General features: G+C 37.2%; 1 protein-coding gene across 2 annotated transcripts; it reads right to left on the bottom strand.

The window, feature by feature from the left end:
* Positions 1-310: 310 nt before the first annotated feature.
* slc43a2a (solute carrier family 43 member 2a) lies at positions 311-25,139 on the bottom strand. Of its 2 annotated transcripts, XM_084418696.1 has the most exons (15): positions 24,964-25,139; positions 23,339-23,564; positions 17,296-17,524; positions 16,758-16,813; positions 16,591-16,667; positions 9,533-9,625; positions 9,315-9,448; positions 8,628-8,830; positions 6,180-6,323; positions 5,250-5,267; positions 4,289-4,415; positions 4,015-4,147; positions 3,675-3,748; positions 3,467-3,590; positions 311-3,245 (listed from the first exon to the last, which is right to left on the bottom strand). In XM_084418696.1, exons 2-15 carry the CDS (start codon positions 23,496-23,498, stop codon positions 3,084-3,086), a joined length of 1,734 nt encoding a protein of 577 aa, XP_084274822.1. In that variant the 5' UTR covers positions 23,499-23,564; positions 24,964-25,139; the 3' UTR covers positions 311-3,083. The 2 variants fall into 2 exon arrangements, with proteins under 2 accessions (XP_084274822.1, XP_084274823.1); XM_084418697.1 differs by lacking the exon at positions 5,250-5,267 and having other exon boundaries at positions 405-3,245; positions 24,964-25,132.
* Between the last annotated feature and the right edge of the window lie 361 nt (positions 25,140-25,500).

Raw genomic sequence — 25,500 nt, 5'->3', positions numbered from 1 at the left:
AACCTGTACTTTTTCAGGATTCATAGATGAATAAAATAAAAAAAGAACAGCATTTATTCAAAATATAAATCTTTTCTAACAACATAAATCTTTACTATATATATATATATATATATATATATATATATATATATATATATATATATATATATATAAACCACCAAACAAGTTGTATTCTGTTATATTCCATCCTGTTAATTTTCTGATCGGAGCATATTTCTGAAGTCTAGTATATTGTTTTATAGAAATACTTATTTAAATTACAACAAAAACATTAAAACACAAGCTTTTCTGGGGGGAAAAAGATAGCAGTTCTCCAAAAGGTTGAGCAAACTCTTGACTGACACCACATTGCCATCTACTGTACAGTTTACTAACATAACCCAAAAATGCACAAACAAATATTTCATATACAAATTAATGTTTTTATTTACTTTTCACATATCTGATATTTGTCGGGACATTTATTAAAAAAAGGTGCTATATAGTAATAGAATGATGTAACCCAAAAGCATAGTACAGTAAACCGCCCACAAAAAAAAAGATACAATATGTACACATACACATAACTAAAAACACAACCTAAAAAGTAGATAAATCAACAAAATAATCAACAAAATGACACAAAAAATACAATACAGTACAGAGAGAAAACATTGGTGTTGAAGCAGATATTTCCCACTTTTCTTCCCTCTTACATCTCTGTGTACGAGTATTTTCCACGCTCATACACGTACAATTGGGTATAATAAATCAACATAAACAAAAATAAAAAAAACGTGATTGTGACTACTGAGAAAAGAATGAAAATTTAAGGTATGGCAGTGAAAAAAGTGCTACTTTCGTTCTGAGAGCAAATGTTTCACTCTCACATTCATTACGCTTAATACAGTACTGCATTAGATTGGAATTCACTTGCAATATCCAGGCATGTTCAAGCCAGCAAATGCAGTCCATCACAGACTCACGTCTAGCCTCTGCTCTGATGAAATATTCACAACAAGTGTGACAGACAATAAAAGGATGTTGCTGGGTGGATCTGACCTGTTCCTCTTCAAAGGGGTCATAAAACAAGGTCACATTTATTGCCACTGTTGAGAAGACAACATGCACAAGTCCTATTTACTCATCCAGGATCTTGTACAAATGATTGTGTTTGTCTCTCAATTATGGAGAGACAAATCTTTTTTTTTCTTTTCAGGTAGGTTCACAGAGAAAATACTGTTAAAGTGAGTGAGGTTGTGAATCAAATCAATCTTTTGACGAGAAATGTTCAGTGATCTGCACAAAACACAGTATCTACATCAACACTGGAATTCACGATTAAATGCTTTTTGACTGATTTTACATCAATTTCCACCGTTTTCTGAGCACATTTGAGCCAAATCCATCTGTCACAGGACTTATCATAGGCTAAAAGACCCGGTTTCGCTTAATTTGATGTATTTACCACGTTTTGTAATTCGTAATACTGACCTGCAACCCATTACAAGCTACAAGAATATGGATCTTCCAAAGCGATTGTCATCAAGCATGTCTCAAAAATCTCCCTTTTTTTAATCGCTATGATTTATATTCAAGTTCTCATCACTACAAGGTGTGTATTTGGTTTCTGTATCATTCATCTTGACCAACACAGAAACCTTCTTGCTTTTTCTATTTTAGTAAGCACCGTATAGTTAAATGGTAACCAGACCAGAAATCTTGAGAAAATACACAAAAAATCTTGTATCTTGTATGGCTAACATGGTCTTTGTGTACTTTGAGGACAGAAAGCATATACTCTGTAATGGCTAACGTAAGCACCTCTGTAATTATGAACCCTGTAGTGCAAGATATATCCGATAATGGCCGATAATCTCGCAACCGAAATTACACCGTGTCTAATTATATTTCTTTGTACCCCTAAACGCACATACGTGACAAAGCAAAGCTTGCAGGTGAAGACATCTGATATGAATTATTACTCTAAAAGTGAAACACCCTGAATAATCGAGTCAATACAAGGAAAAGAAAACATTTTGTGCTAACAAGTAAAGCTTAACCAGTAGTACTGCATTGGTAAGTGGTATAGGGTACGGTACGATCAGTGTGGAATAGTATTGCTGGTGAAGATCAGTCGCTCTTGATCGAAATGTCAGGCTAATACCACTTTAACAGAAACCTTTTAGATCCACATGGCTTCTACAACCTTCTGAATGGACTGATATGTACAGTATGCATCATGTCACCCATAGATGTACTGGATCTGCAGCCCAAAGCAAATAATAGCACAGCTGTCATACTAAAATCGTGTTTAGTTTACATTAGCCTCAGGTGTCCTTTAAAATCAGCCCAGTTCAGAAAGAGCTGCAGTTTCATGCTCATGCTTTCCAAAGCATGCTTTCATATATGAGATTAAAGTCTAAAATCTGTCCACTTCCAATGAAAACCCATATGGGACAGATAACAAGCAGAATCGGTCTGCTTTAAGGTAGTTTGTCAGTTTTTCATATTCAAACCGCAATGGAGGGTTCTTGTCTCGCATTTCAGCAGCTTTATGAGCTGAGAGAAACTAAATGAGTGAGGTAACAACGCAGAAAGTGTCTGAAGCAAGCTTGGCCATGAAGCTGAATACTAGTGATGTGTGTAATACTCTGTTCAGGAAGGCTTCCTCAAACCTGAGAGAATTTCACTGAATTTGCTTTGTCTTTTGTATCATCATGGTGTGAAATTCAAAAATCAAGCTAAAATTGCAAGAAAAGAGGGTCATTCTCACCTTTCTTGTCAGGCAGTACATAAATACTTGATGTCCTTGTCAGTTTCAAGGACAAGGGCATCATTTGTTTCTACACCTGCCTTTCACAGTGTCCATTCAGTCCATTGCGTGTAAACGTGTGTTTTGTGTGGCACGTTGTGAGACTCTCGGTTGCTTTGGCTGTATTTTGTGTTTGTGTGCCTGTTGAGAATATGTGAGTATGTGTGTCAGACAGAAGGAGGGATCAGGGAGGTGTTTATCACTCTTTTTGTGACCTGCAGTTCTCTTCCCCCCCACCACCGTCCTGCCTCCTGCTCTTCGACTGCTGTCATCTATGTGTTTGCAGTTAGACAAAGGCCTCGGGGTTGGTGCTGTTGTTGATCTGGACATAGATCTTGGGGTCTTCCTCGCGCTCCTGCTTCTCTCTGCGCAGCTGCCTGCCGTAGCACAGAAGATAACTGGGCAGGCAGAATCCCAGCATGGTCAGGACCAGTAAACCCACGTTTACCTACACAGACAGACAAAAGCTTGAATTTGAGCAAGCAAAAATTACATTTGAAGGAATTTTTGCTGAATAACAACCTAAAATGTGGTTTGTGTGTGGAGAAGAGAGATAAAACAGGTTTTGTTGTGCTGACGATCAAATTTCATGAAATTTTTACTCAGAAAAGCAAGTCATACAGGTTTGAAACAACATGAAGGTGAATAAATTAGTAACTGCTTGCTCACCCAAAGTGGATCTCCATCCAGTGGGCCCATCATAGCCATGAAGAGAGGCTGTTGCAGCAATGCAAAAAGTGCACTAATGAGAGACTGCATTCCTGTCAGACTGCCGAACTGAGAGGACGGGTACCTGCACCCATTAAGAAAACCATTGTTCTTTAATCATGATTAAAAGCAACACCAATAAAGACCCAAAACACAAAACCATACTCACACAGCAGCATACAAGCCGCCAACGGCAGAGTGGATAAAGCCTCTCACGATGGTGTGCAACACAAAGGACAAAATCTAGGAGGGAAACAAGAAACCAGAGTTACTCATTGTTCCCTCGAGGCAAAAATAGCCCTACTTTTTTTTTTTTTTACTTTGTCTAATGCATAAATATTGACTAGCCAGCTTAGAAAGAAGCTTGGTGCCACTGGGGTGTGCTGTTGTGCTACTACATCCCAATGCATCCGCTGCAGTAACATGTGAGGCGCTCTGCACCACTTCCTCTCCCATAGGGTACAATATTGTTCTGCAGGCAGCGAGACTGATGTTTTGCTCTCAGTCACCTGTAGATGAAGATTGGGCACCAGGCAGGTCATCCCAAAGCCGACCAGCAGCAAATTAGTGAAGACGAACGCACGGGTGGCGTTGCTGATCTTCTGGATCTGTCTGTCACGTTTCTTTGGCTGAGTAGGATCCCTGAAGGAAAAGCCAAGAGTGAATTACGCAGATGCAATGCAACATTAAGCTTGTGATCAAATAATAATTACAGGTTGAATTGGCTGGCGGTACGTGTCAAAATGATGCATTAGGCAGCTGGACGCGCATCGTTGCACTCACTTTGTGACTTGTTTCTCATTTTCATCCTCACATTCTTTGAGTTTCCAATCCATGATGTAACCGATCACAGGGGCCGTTAGGAGACACAGCAACTGTAGCACCCCGAAGATAGATGTGTATGTGCTCACTGAGAGAGAAAGAAAGTTGAGTTTTAACATTGTTTTAAGGGTCATTCTGCCAAACAGAATATATGTTAAAATAGCTTTAACAATGAAGCTGATGACATACATATACATACACTACCATTCAAAAGTAGCATTTTTTATTCAGCAAGGACACATGTATATGTATAATATAAAACAGTTTAAATTAAAATTGCAATATTCCACAATATTACTGTAAAAACAGTAATAAATGCAGTCTTGGTGAGCATAGAGTTTTTGAACGGTAGTGTATCTGCAAAATCAAGTAACTTAATTTTTTTCTGTCTTTTGTCATGAGGATGTTTTGTTTGGCATGTCTCCACCATTTATATTTTATATTTTAATTTTTTATTTAATAAATAAATCATCAATCAATACCTAATATCAAATAGACTGACAATATATTAATGTATTTATATATTACATATATTACTATTAATTTAGCTTAAGATGGAACAATGCAATTTATTAACACTTAAAAATGATTTGTCTCACAGAATGTATCAAATTAGAAATTTATAGCCTATAAAATTGGAAAAGACACCCATTTCATAGAATGACCCATGACTTGTCCCTGTGAAGTTTAGGTGGACAGATGAATGATTGGATCAATGTTATACTGTGCACTGACTTTGATGCATCACATCAGTCTCTAACCACCAAGGGCTGGGTTCATGCTTTTACATGACAACATGAATCAATGTCAAATGAAGGTGGAAAAGGAGGTGGAGGAGGAAGGAGGGAGGAACATGGTGGGGGGGTGGGGGTGAGAGGGGTGAATCGAGAATGCATCTCATTTTGCCTGCAGTCTTTCTTACCCATTTCCATCCTTTCCACTGAAAAAACACACCAAGCAGCACGAAGAGAGTGCAAACAGAGGACAAGAGACAGACAGCAAGGAATTAGCAACGTGAACCTGCTGTGGCCATCCGAGTACATATTAAACGCATGATTAAGAGTTGTTAGGCAGCCAATCACTGAGTGACATCAGAAAACATTTAGGAAGGAAGCTGTGAGAGGAAAAGAGCACAACAGTGCTTTTTCAGCAGCCTTGATAATACAGAAATGTTTTCCCCATTCATTTTCTCCATACGCATTTCAATTAAATCTTAATTAAAAAGTTCCAAGCAATGAACCAAACCATACAACTACAAGACTTGATTTGAAGCAAAAGATATATGAGTATATGAAAAATCTGGTCAATCTGGTCACTAACAGCCAATAATTGTAAGTATTGTAAATTGTGTGTGTGTGTATATATATATATATATATATATATATATATATATATATATATATATATATATATATATATATATATATATATATATTCTGATATTTAAAAAAATCTGAATATGCAAGTAGCAAGTAGATATGCATGAATTTATTTAAATTTAATTTAAATGATTTATTTTATTATTTTAAATAATAATAATTATTATTATATTATATAATAAATATATAAAAAAAATTAGTAAAAAAAAATTTAATTAGTGCACAAATATTTAGATAATATAATAATGTTACATATTTATAATTTATATGTTAATATATATCTGAGTTGAGCACTTTGGCTCCAGCGACTTCTATGTTATCATAAAAATCTACTTCTCTTTGGAGAAAATGAAACTGACTGTTGCGTTCTGTTCCTTAGGTGACATTTAGCGTTGGATCAACAGAAACGGTTTTAGCCTGAAGCATCATACAACTTGTTTTGGCAGCATGTTGTGAATATCTGACAAACATACCTTTGTTCAGGTCTCCATCAGCAAGGGACTCCATAATATTGTTCATGGCCCCCATGTAGAAGATGAGTCGGAGCTGAGTCACACACATTGTGATGAGGCTGAGCATGAATATGGGGCTGAAGATGCTCCGCATGAAGGACTGGGCTGAAAAACACATTTATTTCATTTTTATTATTAAAAGTATTATTATTAAAACAGCTAACTTAATTGGCTTATTAGGGTGCGTTTAAACAGTGTTCAAAAACAGTGTATTGCGTTTTTGGCATACAGACGACAACTGTCAAAATTATCCCAGTTCACATGGATCCGTCAAAACGACTCAAAACACTGTATTATGCATGCCAGGCCAGTAGGTGGCGCGTTAATGTTGTTTATACAGAAACGATAACAGTATAGTTTTCAAAAACTTGCACTTTGAAACCCGTTTTCAAAAGTTTGCCTTTTCAGGCCCCCAAAACGCATTCAAAGTTTTCCATTTTTAGTTGAAAACGGTGTTGTGTAAACGACCCCCAAGTCACCACAATTTAAGCAGGATGCTCTAATGCCTTTAAAAAATGGTCAGATCCTGTTCTCATGGAAAATAACTCTACAGGTGCTTGGATAGCCAGGCAACACTTCAATGTCTGGCACAGTAACACAGAGGCCGGAGGGTCTGGGTTTGTTAATGATCCACTAATTCTAGCGCAAGAAATGCATGCTGCTGTTCACCGACTAGCAATGGAGAGACCTTTATGGTACTGTTACCTGGAGCATTGAGAATCTGATCTCAGCTCACCTGATATGCTCCGGAACACACACACACACACACAAACAAGCTACCTCATTATTCCTCTAAGTACACAAACACTCACACACTTTCAAGGCGCCAGCAGTGAGTCTGACAGTAATTGACTGCAGTAATGGAAACACAGGGTGGTGAAGGCATTAGCGCTCTATGGATGACAGTTAGAAGGGATCAGCATCAGTCTCTCTCTCAAACCTCTCCTGCTGCGTCTCTAAAACAGCCCTTCGGTGCTATCTGCCCTCTCCCTTGCCACCTTGTCAACCCCTGCCAATTTTAGCTCCATCCCACAGGTCCTCCAGGAACGCAGTCTGAATCGATTGCACGCTCCGTTTACAACAAAAGAGCCCAACCGGGAACCCCGTCGAGAGTTGCAGAACCCTAAAAGGGGGAGCAAGGGCCCTTTTGCATTATTCTGACAAGTTTGAGGTGAATTAGGAATAATTGCATGGCACAGATTTGGGTTAGTAGAGGCAAAGTGCAAACACAGCGTGTGCCTAGAGCATCGAGTGGTTCGGCAACCTCCAGATGTCAGAAACCAGGCATAGGGCTAATGAAGGAAATCCCCATGCACAATAAAAGGGATTTACTAAGAAGCGTTCATTAACATCGCCCCCTGTCTGCTCGCATATTCCCTGCATGTCTGGATGCCAAGGGGTGCGCAGTGAGGGGGAAGACGCTGTACACCGGCGGGAACCAAGGCACTCTGTTGTTCTGTCCAAATCTTTCTGGAATATGCATGATTGCACGATTACATAAGTCACTTGAATTTGATGAACATTGACTTTGTTCAACACAATAAAACAGTGGAAATAAATGTGTTTTGGTAATCCAATAAACACTATTCTGCCTTCATAATTAACCTGCATAACTTTCAATTATTTGGCACTCACATCACCGGCTCATTAAAATGGAACCTGAACGACACATACAGTGGAGTACAAATATCTGAGACCACTAATGAAAATGTATTAAAATGAGGTCATTGTATAATAAAAACATCCTTTAATTTTCAGAACCCAAAACTTTTTCATTAGTCCAAAAACAGCTTTTATTGAAACCAAGCTCAGAAAACGACTCATTTTGAGTTTTGTCACATTAAGATGTAATAGTGCGACGAAAAATACCGCCTCAACGCCTACTTCTACATCATCGCATCTTGTGTTAGTGAGATGACGAGGAGAGAAGAGAGATACAGGATGACCGGACTAAAAATATCATTACCTTCCAAAGGATCCTAATGCTAGGAAAGTGGTTAGTTATTTTCAACTATGTGAATGTCTCAGTAGAGCATTATTTGATTGTTCGGTACATTTCACTGTGGATTCTTTGGTAAATCAGTCGCAATTTCGCCACATACTAACATAAGTGCACCTCAGGAAACATTATAAAATAATACAAAAATGCAGTTCATGACCCCTTTAAATTATTAAAGCAGTAACACAACATACATTGTATTAATTTAAGAACATCTTACCTAACAAAGGAGTACAATGGCGCAACAGTGAATTTTCAATGTCTCTTACCGGTACTTATTTTTATGACATCGTTTTTCTTTGTTTTATATGTTTTCAATAAAATAAATAAATAAAAGAAAAAAAATCTCAGATTTTTGGTGTGGTTTTACATCTTTCGGATGAAAACATGTCAAAAAGGACGATACTCACATTCCTCCTCAGACTTGCACTGCACCTCCAGATCAAGGGTGGACAGGCAGAGTTTATTGCCTTCTTGGGTGGCCATCTGTTTTGGATTGTTCTTCATGGAGTTGCCCACGCTCAGTCTCCGACCAACGGTGGTCACCTGCCTGTAGAACTGCTTCCCTGTGATCTTGTGGTCAAAGCCCAGCCAGCTGAACTTGATCTTCACACTGACAAGGTGGAGCGTGAGACAGACAATAAGTGAATTATTCCATCAGAACCTTCAATAAACGGATACAGAAAACAAAATCATGCTTTGGGGTCTGTAAGATTTTCTATTTTAATATATTTTAATATAATGTTGTAATAGAATTGAATATAATATGTGTTATTTATTCGTATGATGTCAAAGCTGAATTTTCAGCATCATTCCTCCAGTCTTCAGTGTCACACGATCCTTCAGAAATCATTGTAATATGCTCAAGAAACATTTCTTATTATTATCAAGGTTGAATGTGATCAAAGTTGTTCTGCTTAATATTTTTTGTAAAAACAGAGATACATTTTTAGCAGGATTCTTTAATGAATAGAAAGTTCAAAAGAACACAATTTATTTGAAATATAAATATTTTCCTCAAAACTAATTCCTTTAAAAAAAATCATACCGACCGCAAACTTTTGAACGGTACTGTACAGACACACTGGACTCCATACCTGTAATCCATGTCCTCGGGTCCTGGGAAGGGCTCGAGCGGCCAGTTGAAGAAGCAGTTGATGAAGACGAGGCCGGCACAGCCAGCCCACACCAGAAGGATGGTGATGAAGGCAGCACCGAAGTCATAGATCACCTGATAGAGAGCAACAATCATCATCATTAACACTGCTTTAAGCTCAGCTTATTAAATAAGTCCAAACTGAGCACTGGGATTTACCTTTATTCCTGGGAAGGTGACGGCGGATGAAGCGTATGAGCCAATCATGAATGCGATGAAAGTGGAGCGGAGATCACCAAACATGTTGGGAAGCTACAGAAGAGTCAAACAGGGGATTATCAAAATAAAAAAGTACTTTTTAGAGGCAATACTGGCATGAAAAGCAAATATATTTGCTTTCACCTTGTGGACATAATGTTTGAGTCATAAGCAAAACAAAAACAGATATCTTGTAACAGGATCTGTTTTAAATGACAAAACGCCATATATAGCAGAGGGTATGAAAGTAAACATTATTGATATTCTCCGGTGGGAGCAACATGTAGGTGGGGGGGACATCTTCGAAAAGGCAACTGCATGCCGTGAATATTTTTAGCAGCGAGAGAAAGTGTGAGGGACACTGGAGAAGCTTGCATAATGCTGTTGCTTTTGAGCTGGGTCGAGGAGTACAGCACTGGCTGTTCTAAACTGCACTGTCAGGGTAAACAACTGTCAGATGACAGAGAAAATACAGTGGAAGGAAGAGAGCCTGAAACGCCTAAGATTGAGAACCACAGACAATCTGAGAAGGAAAAAAGGCAAGAGTGTAATCATTTGCAACAGTATTCTTTAAGAGAATATATTTTTAGGATCATTTATGTACTGTTGAATATTTATTAATTAATTATTATTCATTTCATTTATTTTATTTTATTTAGAATCAGAAACAGAATGAGGTTTATTGTTAGTGTGCTTACACACATAATGAATTTGTCTTGGTGACAGGAGTTTCACAGACAAAAAAAGACAAATAAAATGAATTAATAAAAATTAAAAAATTAAAAAACAATATAATTTTAATATATACAATTATATATATAAATTATAATTATAAATTATATATATATATATTTATTTTTTAATCATTTTTTTTGTTACATTTTTACATTGTTATAATTACAAATGTTCCGTAATCTCTCACTATGGTCAACTTGGATATATATAATATAATATATATATATATATATATATATATATATATATATAATATAAATGTAAAATGCATTGTGAGTATTGTATTTCATACCTTTTTTTAATTTAATTTTTTTTTTTTTTGCAGTTGCAGTTGCAGGGTATCAAAATGTTCTGGTACATGTTTCTTATTTTCTCATTTCTATGTATTTTCCATTTCTCTGAATAAAAAACAACAAAATCTATTTCACACCCGTCGACAGCTGACAGTGTCTTATATCACATTTCCTCCACAACTCGCAGTTCAAACAACAACACAGATTTTCCAAGAACTCTCTGGACATCTTCCACTTCCCAGTCCAAAAGCTTGTAGAAGACAAGAATGAAGGAAAGCTCTCCCTTGGAACCCATCATAGACGTCACTCACCGCCTCTAATTAGAGTAAAGGTCATCCCAGAGCCAAAACATCCCAGATGACACTTACAATAACTCTCTCACACACCCAGCGCCCTATAGACGGCATTGTGCCTGTGTTTGGAGAGACCGTAAGAACAGCTTTGGCTAATGGACTGTTGAACGGCCTTTCCATGGAGTTGAGTTACATGTGAAGTACCAAGAGACTGTTTCAGTAACACTGTTCTTCTGCTTTCCCAAACGCGGTCACTAGCCACGGCTGGTCATGTGATGTCAAATACAAAGAGACACTGCAAACAAAGTCCCTTTTATCAAAATCATCTTGTATTATAATGCGAGTGTCGCTCTGTCTAGCTTATTTATGCTGCAGTGTAATTGGGTAGGGAGTCAAATAAAACGTTTGACAAACACTGATAGTCTACAAGTAAAGTGGTACTGTCTGGATTAAATATGAGTCAATAAGACTCAAAGTCATGGCCACTGGAACTGAGAAAACACTGTAGTGTAAAACAACTAAAAGATTTACAATAATGGTAATATGAAATAACATTATTTTGAAAATAATATAAAAATGATTATCGCTACATCTCTAAATATTACATCTGATACTAATCTGATGGCACTTGTGAGGCAAGTACATAAGATACATTACTGTTACAAAGTTTAAGGTCAGTCAGAAATCAGTACTTTTATACGGCAAGGACGCATTAATCAAAAGTGATTTTAAAGACGTTTAATGTTAATTTTTTTTAATTTCAAATCAATACTGGTCTTTCTATTCATCAAAGAATAGATTTGTACATCCCAAAATGTATCATGCTTTCCGCAAAAATATTAAGCAGCATAACTTTTTTTCAACTGATAATAATAAGAAATGTTTCTTGAGCATCAAATCAGCATATTAAGATGATTTCTGAAGGATCATGTGACACTGAAGTAATGATGCTGAAAATTCAGCTTTGTCATCAGAAATAGATTACATTTTAAAGTATACTGAAATAGAAAATAGTAAAAAAGTTATTATTTCACAATAATAATATTTTAATAATAATAAAAGTAATATTTCACAAAATATTTTGATCAAATAAAAGCAGCCTTGGTGAGCATAAGAGACTTCTTACAAAAACACTAAAAACTCATATCAATAATTCCTTTGAATAGCAGTGTATATTTAAAAATAAATATTTTGTTAATTTTATCACTGGGTGTTTCAACTGTAGGCATGGAGTTTTTTGAAGTCTGTACTATAAATTGTTTAAACTGAGTGCTATTTTTAGCCTTGAGCTTCCCAGAAGCTGATTTGAATTTGGGATCGATGTGCACCAAAGTCAGTGAGTGTGGTACTAGATTGATTTGCTGAAATAAAAAGGACATTTTGAAGTGCCTGAGTTGAGTAACTGTCCCACTCTCCCAAAAGCACCTGTCAAAATAGATTAATGTGTGGGTGTGTTATAGAAAAACAAATCAATTAATGTTTCATGAGAACTCACACCGATCGTCATTATGAATTTGGCTTTCCCATCCCCATATGTGCAACATATGACCACAGAAATCTGTCAAATCCTTTTTCCAGCTCTCTCTGAGAGGAAGGATGGTGAGTCATAGCGTAAATGGGTTGGGGGGAGGGGCCTTAAGTGGATAAATCATACTTGCCACTGCGAGAAAACGACAATGAGTGAGGGTAAAATTAATATAGAACAGAGAAGTGAAAGAAAAACTTGTGAAGGGTGAGTTGGGGAAAGCTAACAAAGACTGGCCAGATCCTGACTTTGCAAAGTCCAAATGTGGCTTCCAGAGGGTCATATATAGTCTGCCTATTATATTTAACACTTGATCATTATTTGTTCCACATTTAACTGACCGTGTGGCCCTGGTGCATTTATATGACTCATTTTTCATAATTTTCCAAGCGTTAGTCCCGTTCAATTGCAGGGTCTGCTTCATCGAAATTATTCGCACACACAATATTCACATATTGTGCAAATTTTGGCACAGATTTTACACCGGATGCCCTTCCTGACGCAACCCAGTGCTGAGAGTGCTGGGACATATTTAGATGACAAATCATATAATAAAAACTTTCACACCTCATTTTGAGGTGTCCATTGGACCAACACAGCAAAATATCAATTGGCATGCCCACTTACTGAGTGTTTTTAATCTGTTTTCTGGAGCCTAAATGCTCCTATTCCCCCATTATAAGCCATTTTTTCTATTTGCTTCCACACATGACTCAGCATCCTAAAGAAGTGGGTTATAAATGGATTGAAGGCACAAATGAAGAAGAAAAAAACAGCATTAGTGCATCAGAGAGTGAGAGACAGAGCTAGAATAAAGAGGAACAGTATATCCCCAATGAAATTTTGTGGTTCAGAGAGGTTGCTATATTACGGAGCCCCTAAAGGGACCTTTACAAAAACATACTGGCTTTCACGTGCGCACGTTAAACTTTCGCGTGTGCACAGGAATTTTTTTTGCGTGCTCACGTGTGACAATATCCGGTTTATGTATACCCCTACTACTATGACCTATTTCCTTTGTGCATCACTGCCATTGTACTATAAAGTAAACGAGAGTATGGATGCACATGAGTTAATAAAGATATATTTGTTCTTTGTCCTATATAAAACTTTATTAAAAAATAAAATAAAATAAAAATATATATTGGTAAAAAAAAATATTTTAAAAGACCAAAACACCCTTTACTAAACCACTTTGTCTGATTTAACGCAACCTTACAGGTGGCGGAGAATGGCAGTGACGCACAAAAGAAACAGGTTATAGTAGTGCATAAACCGGAAATTGTAACGCACGAGCACGCAAAAAAATTCCCTTGCGTACGATAACATTTTCTTGTGTGCATGCAATAGTTTATCACTATTTCGCACTATTTATTTTAAGTTTTATTTATGTATTTATTATTCGAACTCCAGTGAGGTTGTGTTGCAAAAGACTTAAAAAGATGGCTGCTTGCTACACAGCCAGTGGGATGACAGATAGAAACAGACAGACAGACAGACAGACAGAGAGCTAAAACGGGAGAGATAAGAGCTGCAGAAATGGGCAGATGAAGGATTGAGGTCAGACAGTGAATCAGTGGCTGGGAGGGGACAGTCCAGCCGTTAGACACAGAGAGCTGAGTCAGTGTACTGGGAAAACATCAGAGGTGTGCTGGGAGGAAACACGAGCTCTCAGGCACTCTTACCGTAGCTTCACTATAAACTGCTGAGTGCGCAGACACAGAGTGACAGATAGAGAGACAGAAAAGTGCGGAAAAGAAAGAGAAAGAAGGGTTGATTGCCAGCTTCACCTAACCTTCGTCGGGTTCGTCTTCAGAATGTGAGACTTGGTTATTCATAGAATACAATTTTCAGAAAAGTTTCTAGACTACATTTTTATATTTACTGAAATAAATGTGAGCTGCGCTTACCTGTGCAAAACTCACTACAATGCTAGGACATGGTTGTCAGGGAAATGTATGTGGTTGCTAGGATGTTTTGGGAGGTCGCTAGAGTATTGTTAAGTGGTTGGCAGGTTTGTCTGGGTGATTGGTAGGGTGTTGCTACATGACTGCTAGAGTGTTGCTAGGTGGTTGCCAGGGCATTGCTATATAGTTGCTAGGGTGTTCTAGGCGGTTGCCAGATTAATGATGTGGTTGCTAAGGTGTTTGAGGTGGTTATTAAGGCCCCGATATACTTCAAGCAAAATCGTTTTAAAATTAAATCAAATTAATTTATTATTAAGTTCACCTGGAAGAGGTGTTAGTGAGGCCAGCAGGGGGTGCTCACCCTGTGGTGTGTGTGGGTCCTAATGCCCCAGTATAGTGACAGGGACACTATAATGTCAAAGAGCACCGTCCTTCGGATGAGACGTAAAACCGAGGTCCTGACTCTCTGTGGTCATTAAAAATCCCAGGATGTCTTCCTAAGAGCCTTCCAGACCTTCCTAAGTGGTTGCCAGAGTTTTCTAGGTGATTGCTAGGGAATTGCTAAGTTAGGCCATTGCTAGATGGTTGCTAGGGCAATACTATGTGGTTGCTAGGGCAATACTATGTGGTTGCTAGGGTGTTTTGAGTGGTTACTAGGGGGTTGCTAGGGTAATGCTATGCGGTTGCCCGGTGGTTGCTGGTAGATTGCTACATAGTTCTTAGGGTGTTCTGGTTGGTTGCATTGTTAGGAAAAAATGCTAAGAAAAATAGCAACACACATCAACTCAAAAAGCTGCACAGTTTAATTTGTGTCTGTAGCAAAAATGGTGCAAGACGGGTTATGTGCTGAAGTATAGATTTGTTAAAATGTCAAGTGTTTGTTAAGAACTTAAGTTAAAATACTTGTTTCTCTGAAAAACAAGGTTAAAGCCTGTTATTCTACTTTGAAACGTGTGTTCAGTGTTTTTTTTGTGTTGGTCCGTGTGATCGCGCTCACTGCCAATTTATCCAATAGTATTTTAACACCCCGGGTTGCCAGTTGGCAGAAAATACAGCGTATTGCAGCCATTGAAACTGTCAATATTACATATGGCACCTTTAATAAGTCTAATAACAGTAACGGTAATGAAGCTATTGAGAGATGCACCCAAACAACAGATGTCAGACCGTATGAACTGCACTGTGAACCTCCCGACACAACAACCAGCAGGGTAAAACACATAGTTATACGGAACAGCTGGGAAAAGGTTCTAAGAACACAACAGCTGAGATAACAGTCTGTACTGTTCCGCTACACAGTTCACTCACTCTTTCTGTGTGTGTTTTTCTCTGTGTGTATGTAACAGTCGGTGGGTTACCCAGACAGGCTGAGGCATGTATGGTAGCACAAGGTAGAAAATCAACAACACAAGCAAATGAACTGGTTGAAGGAACAGCTGTACCATCAGATATGAACTCAACGTTTTCTATGAACTCAGAGCAGCATGCAGAAACAAGAGACAACCACCCGTCAGCTAGCAATGAGCGCAACTTCCTGTTGGCTTCAACACAGTCTGCTCTCCTTATTGGTGAGGTTTCTCAACATGAACCCAATGAACTGCAGATCGCACACTAAACAAAGCTAGATGTTTTGTTGTATTTATCACTGAAACTGTAATAGTGTGTGGAAAGACACAATAGCTCTGAGCTGTTTTGATGTCTTTTGCCTACATAGGCAGCTGGCAACAAACTAACAAGAACCGCATAAGCGACTATAGGCAGAAACTTGTCTCTGTTTGCACGTTCCAGACAGACTGTCTTCTCTGTATTAGCGGTGGACATTATTCAGACACTGTTTCTGTGAGTTACATTGCTACACCAGTAAATGGTGACAAAAAGTGACCATCTTTATCACAAATTGGAATAACACACTAGTATACTATTCGCTATTCTTACTATTCTTACTCTCCTTTTACTGTTTCTGCCATATAAAGATATGGATGAGCTATTTTGTCTTTTTTTTGTTGTTGTTGAAATAAATTCAATTCACATCCTATGTCAGTATATGTCAATTTCTATGACTCAGCTGGAAATCCAGCTAAACAATTCTCTTTGAGGATGAATAAATAATGATGCAGCAATTTTTGCGAACAGAAAACACCTGCATTATTCAGCTACATTGAGTTTTAGTGGCATGTGGCCAGCATGTGAGATTGTGCCATGGTCTTTGCGCAAAAGACCGGAAAGGACACCCATGGAGACCCACTAGTACGACATGAGCACTTACTGTGAGTGAGGTGAAGGTCATGCACATGCCTCCAAACCCATTCAGCGCAAGGGCGAAGAAGATTAGGAGAGAGAGATCTGTTAAAGAAAAATACAAGGATGTCAAAGAGAGCAGGGATAGGTGGGTATTAACAGCAATGGTGGTCTCATCTGGATTTGCAAACATACTTCTAGGGTCGCTGGCTCCATATGCAATTAGGATGCAGGAGAGGGCAAACGATGCGCTGGGAAGAGATCATTTCATGTTATTCTTTTGACACATCATCTATCGCACATACAATGCATACAGTATATTTTAGCAAAGAGGTTTTCAAACTGGGAGCCATGGAAACTTTATAAAATAATAAAATATGATATAAAAATAATTATATATGTGTTATAAAATATTTGTTCTTAATTAGTGCTTTCACATCGATTAATTGCGACTAATCGGTTTGTAAACATGTAATATGTATGTATGTGTGTGTATTTATATATAAACCTTTATGTTAGATGCCATTGATCGCGATTAATCGATTTGACAGCACTCTTCAAAATCCAAATAAATATCCAAATAAAACAATATCATATGTAATAATTTAACAATATTTTACACAAATGGATAATGTTAATAATAATAGTATAATATAATATTAATAATATTTTTACCGTATAAATAGAGTACATTTTTATGTTATGTATTCAGAAACCAGTTTTCCTCCTATACCTGCCGAGCAGCCTTAATTTGCGTGGGCCGTATTTGTCCATGATGATGCCGAGGGGCAGTGTGATGGCGCTGAGGAGGAAGGAGCCGATGGTGAAGGCCAGGTTCAGCATCTCATCTTGCTCTTTACAGATGGGCCAGCCATTCATATTAAGATTTTCCTCCTCCTCATGTCTTGGGCTTGTTGTTGTACCATTTTCATTCTCAGATATATTCTGCCCCGTACTGTTACCTGGAGGATTGGAAAGCGTAAGACAGAGTGAACCCAAATTGAGCAATCTGATCACCAAACCAGCACTAACCAGTGTGGACCAGCGTGGAAAGTCTAAGCTGTTTTTTTTTTAGCAGGGTAGTCAGCAGTCACACGCTCACATGTAAAACTCTAAGGACTAATTGGGACTCTGACTTCTAGGAAAACAGTTATGGCACTCTGGGAGGTAAAACAGGAAATGTCGTTGAGAGATATCGTGGCCACCATCATGTCCCCCTCCTAAAGCAGGCAGGATGCTGGGCAAAAGGTCAAATAAACAGACAGCTATATACGGTAAACAACTACAGCAGAAATAGCACAGGAGTTCATTTGAACCCACAGCCTCAACACCTTCCAACAACCGCCAAAGCATGAGCAGTTTGACTAACATTTTTAATCCTGTTCTTTCACCCAGTACTCCCCTGTTGTTTTGACTATGGATAATCATGCTTTGCCTGGGCAACAAGTCTCTTACTTGGTTCTTCAAGACTAAATATAAGTTGTTTATCCAGCGTTCTTTTGAATTAGCAAAAGCCTTGAAAATGGTCTGGAATAACTTGTTCTGAAAGGGGATGGGGCTGTTTGCAGCATATGGAGAAACTGTTATGAATGTAATATGGTGGGCAAGAGACAGGGAGCCTTTGTGTGAGGGATTTTTGTTCGAATGTGATCAGTAAACAAACAAAGGACCCGTGTTTGTAAAGCAGATATGACCTGAGCAAGTGATTGATGATGAAAAGAAAAGGCTTAGAAGTCACTGATTGATTATTAGAGGACATATATCTGCTAACTAAGCTAAGCTTGAGATATTTTGTTGAGTAAAGGAGGAGCTGCCTTGAGTCAATACACCCGTTTCAATAGATGACAGTTACAGACTGACTCAAAAAGTAGTGTTTTTAATCTTTTTCATGAAATGAATAGAAAAGGTAGTTTTCTGTTCAGTACATAATTTGAGTCAAATATTTCACCCCAAAATTAAAATTTTACATACATATATATAATTTTTAAAATACATAACTAAAATGAAGATTGTTTTAAGACCATTAAGATTTTTTTTTGCATGGTTACATTATTGAATCACTAAATAAAGCATAAATAACATTTTATTTTTATTATATTAAATTGCCATTCAAAATTGGGGTCAGTAATATTTTTTCTTTAAAATTAAATTAAATTTAACAAGGACACATTAAATGGATCAAAAGTGACAGTAAAACAGTTATAATGATATTATCAAATGATTTCTATTTCAAATAAATGCTGTTTTTTGTTTTTATCCTCAAAAAAATGATCACGGTTACCACAAAAACATTAAGCATTACAACTTTTTTGTTTTCAAAATTATTAAATTATCAAATAATTATATATAATTATCATTATTTATATTATTATTCTTTTAATAATTAATTCAAAATAATGTTACTTGAGCAGCAAAACAGCATATTAGAATGATTTCTGATCAAATAAATGCAGCCTTGGTGAGCATAAGCAAACTTATGAACGGTGGTGTATACTTATGGAAAAAAAAAATCAATTAAAACATAAAAAATAAAATGTTATGACCCTAAAAACAGCCTCCATTTTCTTATGCATTTGGGTTGAAATATGACTTGCAGATGTTGACAGGTTTTGTTGGATTCACATTTTAGGTCTCTTCAGATGAACGAGTAGCTATATTTCAGACGTTTCTGAACCCATTGTTCCTCTAGATCTAATCAGCGACAGCAAAAAACAGAGACAGCCAGGCCTGATTTTCCATTTGCTTTGATATGGAGAAGTGAGAGCAGAACGGAATGAGAATTCAACATGAGTCTGACGCACAAAAACGTCATGAACACAGACTCAGTCAGAAGTGCCGGGCCAAAGCATTTAGCCAGACAAGCATTTTCCTGGTCAGTGTTTCCTCATGCCAGCTGATTAAAGAGAACCAACCAGCTGATAATGTGAAATAGACAGCTGAGTCCAAGGGAAACGTGAGGAAATGGCAAGATAATCTCATATTTACACTGAGCAAACACTTGAGCCACATTTACTTCCTTGTATCATCAGACATGTGAGGCCTGGTGTCTAGAATGTCTGAACTAAATGCTGACAACAGCCGAAATGATAAAGACAAGGGAAGTGTGAATGTCCAGGATTGCAATTTGCATTGATGTGTTTGACCTTTCCCACTATTCTATCAATAAAAGTCTCAAAAAGTTTCAAAATAAGTGTTGTACTAGGCCACTACTGTGTTTGGAACTTGACGGGCCCAAGACCCGGCGCCACCGCCACCCCGGTGGCTTTAGGGCAACTGTGCACGGCGGGCAATATACATTTAAAACAGGTAAATGTAAAATAACTATGTCAAAGTCGTTTCAATATGCCACATTTAATACAGCTAGTTGGTGCTATGACCACAAACCACAACACCCACATCCATGAGATATTTACCGGTAATATATTTAGGATCATAATAATGATCCTATTATGTCATAGGTCACTTACAAATGAGTGTGAAGTTATCATTTGCAGCTCAAATATTATAAGTCCATAAGCATTTATCTCAGTGCCCTACAAATAAACTATGGTTCTATGGATTTATTTTGTCATTAAAACTGATAGAAACAGATCCTAAGTCTTAAAAGATTTCACATACTGTAATGCAGGCATAACCACATAGCAAAGAAAGGGTTAAACTCCAAACCATCAAGAGTATAAAATAAGACTCACACACACACAGACACACACATAAATACAATCAGTTGGAGACTGTTAGTTAGCTGAGCCAGAAGATTTAAAAACATTTTAAACAAAAAATAATAAATAAATAAATAAAATCTAAACTATGCCAGAAAGTATATTTTGATAATGTCTAATATATATATCTAAATGCAATACCTAATAAAACCAAGTCATATGTCTGAAAACACTGTTCTCAACAACAAGGCTTTTCTTAACCATGTTATTTTTTAGGCCAATGCTAGTGGTTATGCTATGTATTACATTTAATTTTATTTATTTATTTCAACCAGATAGCACGAAATTTGCATATTTTTAATAATATAAAAAACTTTTATTTGTATTAATTTATATAGAGACAAATGGCGTATAATTTATTATTTAGAAGATATAAGACTATTCCAGTTTCCCTTTTTGCCATTACTTTAATCCCTCGCCATGGCAACATCGTTCAAGATATCCAATACCCGTTGGCAATTTAGCATCTTCAATATATTGCCATCCATCATGTTGAGAAAGTTGTGAATCGTATGAAGCCCTTTGGACCAGTAGTAAAAAATTCAGAGCTTGAATAAAAAAAAAAAAACACATTCAAACAAATATAGCTGACTTCCTGTTGGTCGGAGCTAATGACTGTAAATAAGAAAGTTGTCCTGTACGATGAGAACAATATATGTAGCGAGTTTGGTGACTGTAGGTAAAACTACTTGTCCATGTCTACTGGCTGACAACTGAAGCTGAAGTTTGAAGCAAATTGGGTTAAAATAAGAGGGCGATTTCAAAGCAGTTTGAAAGTGACACACTTCCTACTGCCTGTTGGTGGCGCTAAGACTTTGACTCACAATAGTCACATCCATGTGATCTGCTTCCTACAATAAACACACAGCTGAAGTTTAATCAAAATCAGTCAATGTATGCAGTTATAGTACTTCCTGTTTCCCTTTTTGTGCCATATATTTGTTGCCTCGCTAAGGCCAACCCGTTTGAGATATAAAACATCTGCTAGCAATTTAGTATCCTGTAGGTGAAAAGCATTGAGAGCTACAGAGCCCCTCAAATACAACCATATAAAAGAGTGCGCCACAGAGCCCCCCAAGATCCCTGATGTCCACTTGTGTGCAAAGTTTCACGAGATTTTGAAAATGTTAAGAGCCCCAAAAGTGTTCATAAGTAAAAAAAAAAAAAAAAAAAAAAAAAGACCTTAGGAAAATAATAGGGCCCTTCGCCCCTTAGGGCTTGGGCCCTAATAAGTGAAGACTGGATGACAGAAGTCCCCTCGAGAAGATCATGGCGATTAAGTTTACTTGTTGCCATTGTGCTAATGGGTCATAAGTTATCAAAGTAGTCCGTCTGTTTCTTCAGGACTTCGGAAATGTGCTTTCACAAAGGCGTGTTAAATCGTTTAAGAGACAGATATCATAGTGGAAAAATGAAACATAAAACATGGCCAGTTCAGAGCAGCATGGCTGAGTCTCCTGACCCCATTCACTGAAAAAGTCACAATCAAAGCAGCACAGAAAGTCTTTGAAGAACAAGACGTTACACTCCAAAGAAACTTTACACTAGTGTCAGCAAGCAGATATTTTTAAACTATTAGCAATAATGTTGAATTATCATAAGCCACATGACAGTGCACAATGTGAAAAGACAGGAGGTCAACAAAAATCAAACTGTTGAGTCTTTATTTATCATGGCACTGCACACTTTCCCCCCACATATACTGTATATTGGATATCTTTGTTCTGTACCCCAAAGGTTATTTGAAATATGGCTCACAGGCACACACAGCTTCCATGTTTTTTTATTATTATGCCTGAGCCATTTGGCCCTGTGACAATGACACTGACATAAACTCCATTAGCAGTCTTAATGTATAAGTATGATTTTATGTGCATCAGTACCAGTCTATGATCAGTACATGATGTATTAATAAATAAAGTTAATCTCGGAGCTCAGTAAGAACAAGCTGTTCTTCACAGATGAACATCATGACCTAGACACATTTTTGCCAAGAGTTGTAAGTAGACCTGAACAGGCCTATTCCAGTTAAGATTCTATATTCATCTGGATTAATTACACAGCAAAAATAATTTATTACTCAGTATTTTGTCTTGTATTCCAGTACAAATATCTATACATTCTTAAATCAAGATACATTTACTTGAGAAGTAAAATGATAGTAGAGCTTGTTTTCTGAAAAATGTGACTTGATGCTCAAAAAAAAAAAAAAAAGCCAATGGGTAAGAAAAATATACTTGTTTTCACTTTGAATTAAGATTCTGTATTAAGTATGAACTCAATTAATTTGTATACAAATATTTAGACAATGTTTAAGTGCCTTTGCTTCCCATGTAAATATATCCTGATTTAAATGTTTAGATATTTGTACTGGAAAACAAGACAAAAATACTAACTGGGAAAATGATCTTACAATTAGTCATATTAGACAATTAGATATTTATTGTTTGATGAAACATTTTCTTTTATACTAGCTGCACATGGAAGTATCTATACTGTGTTATTTAAGCTAAGCAGATTGATGCCCTCTGGTCTGTTTACCCTGAAATCAACTCTGTGAAGGAGCTCAAATTATCTATAGACCAACTTTGCCAAAATTCTGACGCCAAACAAGCTTGTAGATGCTGTTTGTAATTCCTAATGGCAGCGCAAAGCAAGAGGGCTTCCAAATAAGGTGCACAGACTCTCAGTGATCGATTGATATTCTGGTTTGGATTCCTCCATAAGCCCTGCGATGGGCGCCAGACAACAGAGATTTTTGTTTTTCATAATGCTGCAGCCTCTGTTGCGAAATAATACAGGTTTTGCTTAAGGTAACTGCATTCCAAGATGGTTTGAGTCAATCTGCCAAACATTTACTGTTAAAATATGAGTGGGGAAAGAGTGAAAACAAAGCTATTAAAGCAAATTAATATGCTTTGTATATATATATTAGACTTTTCTTTGATGTTCACGTAATTATTTGCAGCATTCGATCTGGCATCTATTGTGGATAGTGCATTTAATGTCTTTATGAGTTTCTGTAACACTGAGTGCACTCATTTGTCCCCTTCTTACCTGGTTCACTGCAGAGGTAGGAGTAAAAGCCCTCTGATTTCAACATAATGAGCAGTGAGCCCCATCCGAGCAGGACAGCAGAGAACAACAGGTTTTCGATTACCGCAGTAATCGCCATCCACCAGCGCCTGGAGAAGGCTGTGGCCAGTGAGGGAGCCATGACTGAAGGAGATGATACAGTCTGTGCTGGTAATACTGAGGAAATCCCCCTAAACTTTGGGCAATCCTGTGAAAGTGGCCATAGAGTTGGATATCAGTTATTTAATGTTGAATTCTAAATAATGCCAATACATTATAATAACATTTACATGTTTAATACATGTATAATGATAAATCTGACATTTCTTTTATTTTATTTTTTAATCTCCCAACGATTACATTGTTTTCCCAGCATATAGTGAATGTTCTTTTGCTGAAACATTGTTTTAACCGCAACTCCTGTCGAACATCATTTAGATTCAGTTCCTTTGTCTCGCTTAGCTACACAACAGCTCATAAACAAAAAACAGCTGAGTTCCAAAAGAGAATGTTGTTGATCGAAACCCAGTTCCCTCCTCTAGTCCCTCCCTGCTAGCCTCCGATTGGCTGTTCGAACATTCTCTTCTCCCCTCATTGGCTACGAGATAAACAGATTCAGAGAACAGCTCCACGTGAGACCAAGATCCAGCCGGTTCGAACCAGTGCGGCGCGAGTCGTTCGCTTTGTGCTATACGGATATCTTTGTACAAAATCTATTTATCCACAGGCGAAGTGACATTTCGTCATAAAAATAAACTATTCGACTCTGTTTGCTTTGCACAAGCGATGTAGAATATGGAATGCAAACAGACATCTCACACGTTGTTTTATATGCTCAAAAACGTCTCATTAAACTATTTCAATCATTGTTAATTTTCTGGTTGAATTCTCTGTCCTAATTTACGCGCGATGTCTTATGTGTTTACGTTAAGCATCCTGCGGAAAACGAGCAGCCCTAAAACTGGTCTAAACTGGACAGGCATCATCATCAGAGCCTCCGCCTGTATGTGTGTGTGCACCCCTCTCCCCTCCTTCCTCATGCATACAGAGCTCAGCTGTTCAGTGGATACACACTCTGCACTGAATAACAGTCGAGATGAATGCACTTCCTGGTTATCGCTTCACTCACTATTGTTCTGTTCTAGGCTAAATAAATGCTCGATGTAAAAATGTGGACATTGTAATATATAGGCTGACTCAAATATGATGTACCAGCAGTTCTGTTTCCCATTCATCATATATGATACTGCAAAATGTAGACGGCAAATGTAAAAGCTCATAAAACTCATAAACCGCATTATATACTATTCAAACAACACATCACAGTTTAGTTATAGTTTATAACGTCAAAACGTGCAATGGCATAATAAAATACAGTTATTGAAGAACGGTCCTATAGTCTTTGTCATATTGAAGAATTGTGCAAAAATAATCTAACATATTTTTTTTTTAAATCAATATGTAATAATTTTAAAACAAAAATAAACGATTTACTTCTTTATCAATGACTGTATAAACTGTGTGAAATGTATATAAAATGATTATATATTACATCAACAGTCTTAGAGGGTAAACTTACAACAGAACATCCTTATAATAAGTCATACCTATTTCCTTCACCAAATCCTCGCTTCGGCTCTCTTCAGAGTAGAAAAGGTATAAACAACCTTATGATGCCAATTTCACTCTTTGGGTTATGTTCACACATACATTTATTTCCCAACATCTCTTACTCCCGATTTTATATTTGCACCGCTTGCTTCACACAAACAAGCCAACTTCCCCATTGGCTGGTTCCTGAGCTAGAGATGAGACCAGCCAATCAAACCGCCGCTCGGCTAAAATATTTAAATAATTGCACATTATATTTTGGTCCAGCGCAAAGAACATTCACACAGAACACACCGGATTGTTGTGGTCCCTGCTACAATTATACAGAATTTGATGACCTTTTATGGCCTTTTAAAATTCATTAAAAAAACAGCAACAAACAAATCCCAAACGAAGAAGCCATCCTCGTGTTTCACGATTTCAATCTCTCTCATAATAACAGCCAAGCCGATTTATCAATGACATTATTGCAAAACCACTAGAAGACTGGCACATGAAATAAATTTAACGTATCGTAATCAAATTTGCCAAAT

Source organism: Rutilus rutilus (genome assembly GCF_951802725.1).
Source record: "Rutilus rutilus genome assembly, chromosome: 9".
In the NCBI taxonomy this organism is placed as follows: Eukaryota; Metazoa; Chordata; class Actinopteri; order Cypriniformes; family Leuciscidae; genus Rutilus; species Rutilus rutilus.
The sequence above is the reverse complement of the archived record's forward strand: the minus strand, read 5'-3'. Positions and strand labels throughout refer to the sequence as shown.

Coding starts and splice junctions, on each gene's coding strand:
- slc43a2a (XM_084418696.1), bottom strand. CDS start 23,498: ATGGCTCCCTCACTGGCCACAGCCTTCTCCAGGCGCTGGTGGATGGCG. Junction 16,814..17,295: donor AAATTAAGGCTGCTCGGCAG/GTATAGGAGGAA, acceptor ATCTCTTCCCAG/CGCATCGTTTGCCCTCTCCT. Junction 8,831..9,314: donor CCCGAGGACATGGATTACAG/GTATGGAGTCCA, acceptor CCACCTTGTCAG/TGTGAAGATCAAGTTCAGCT.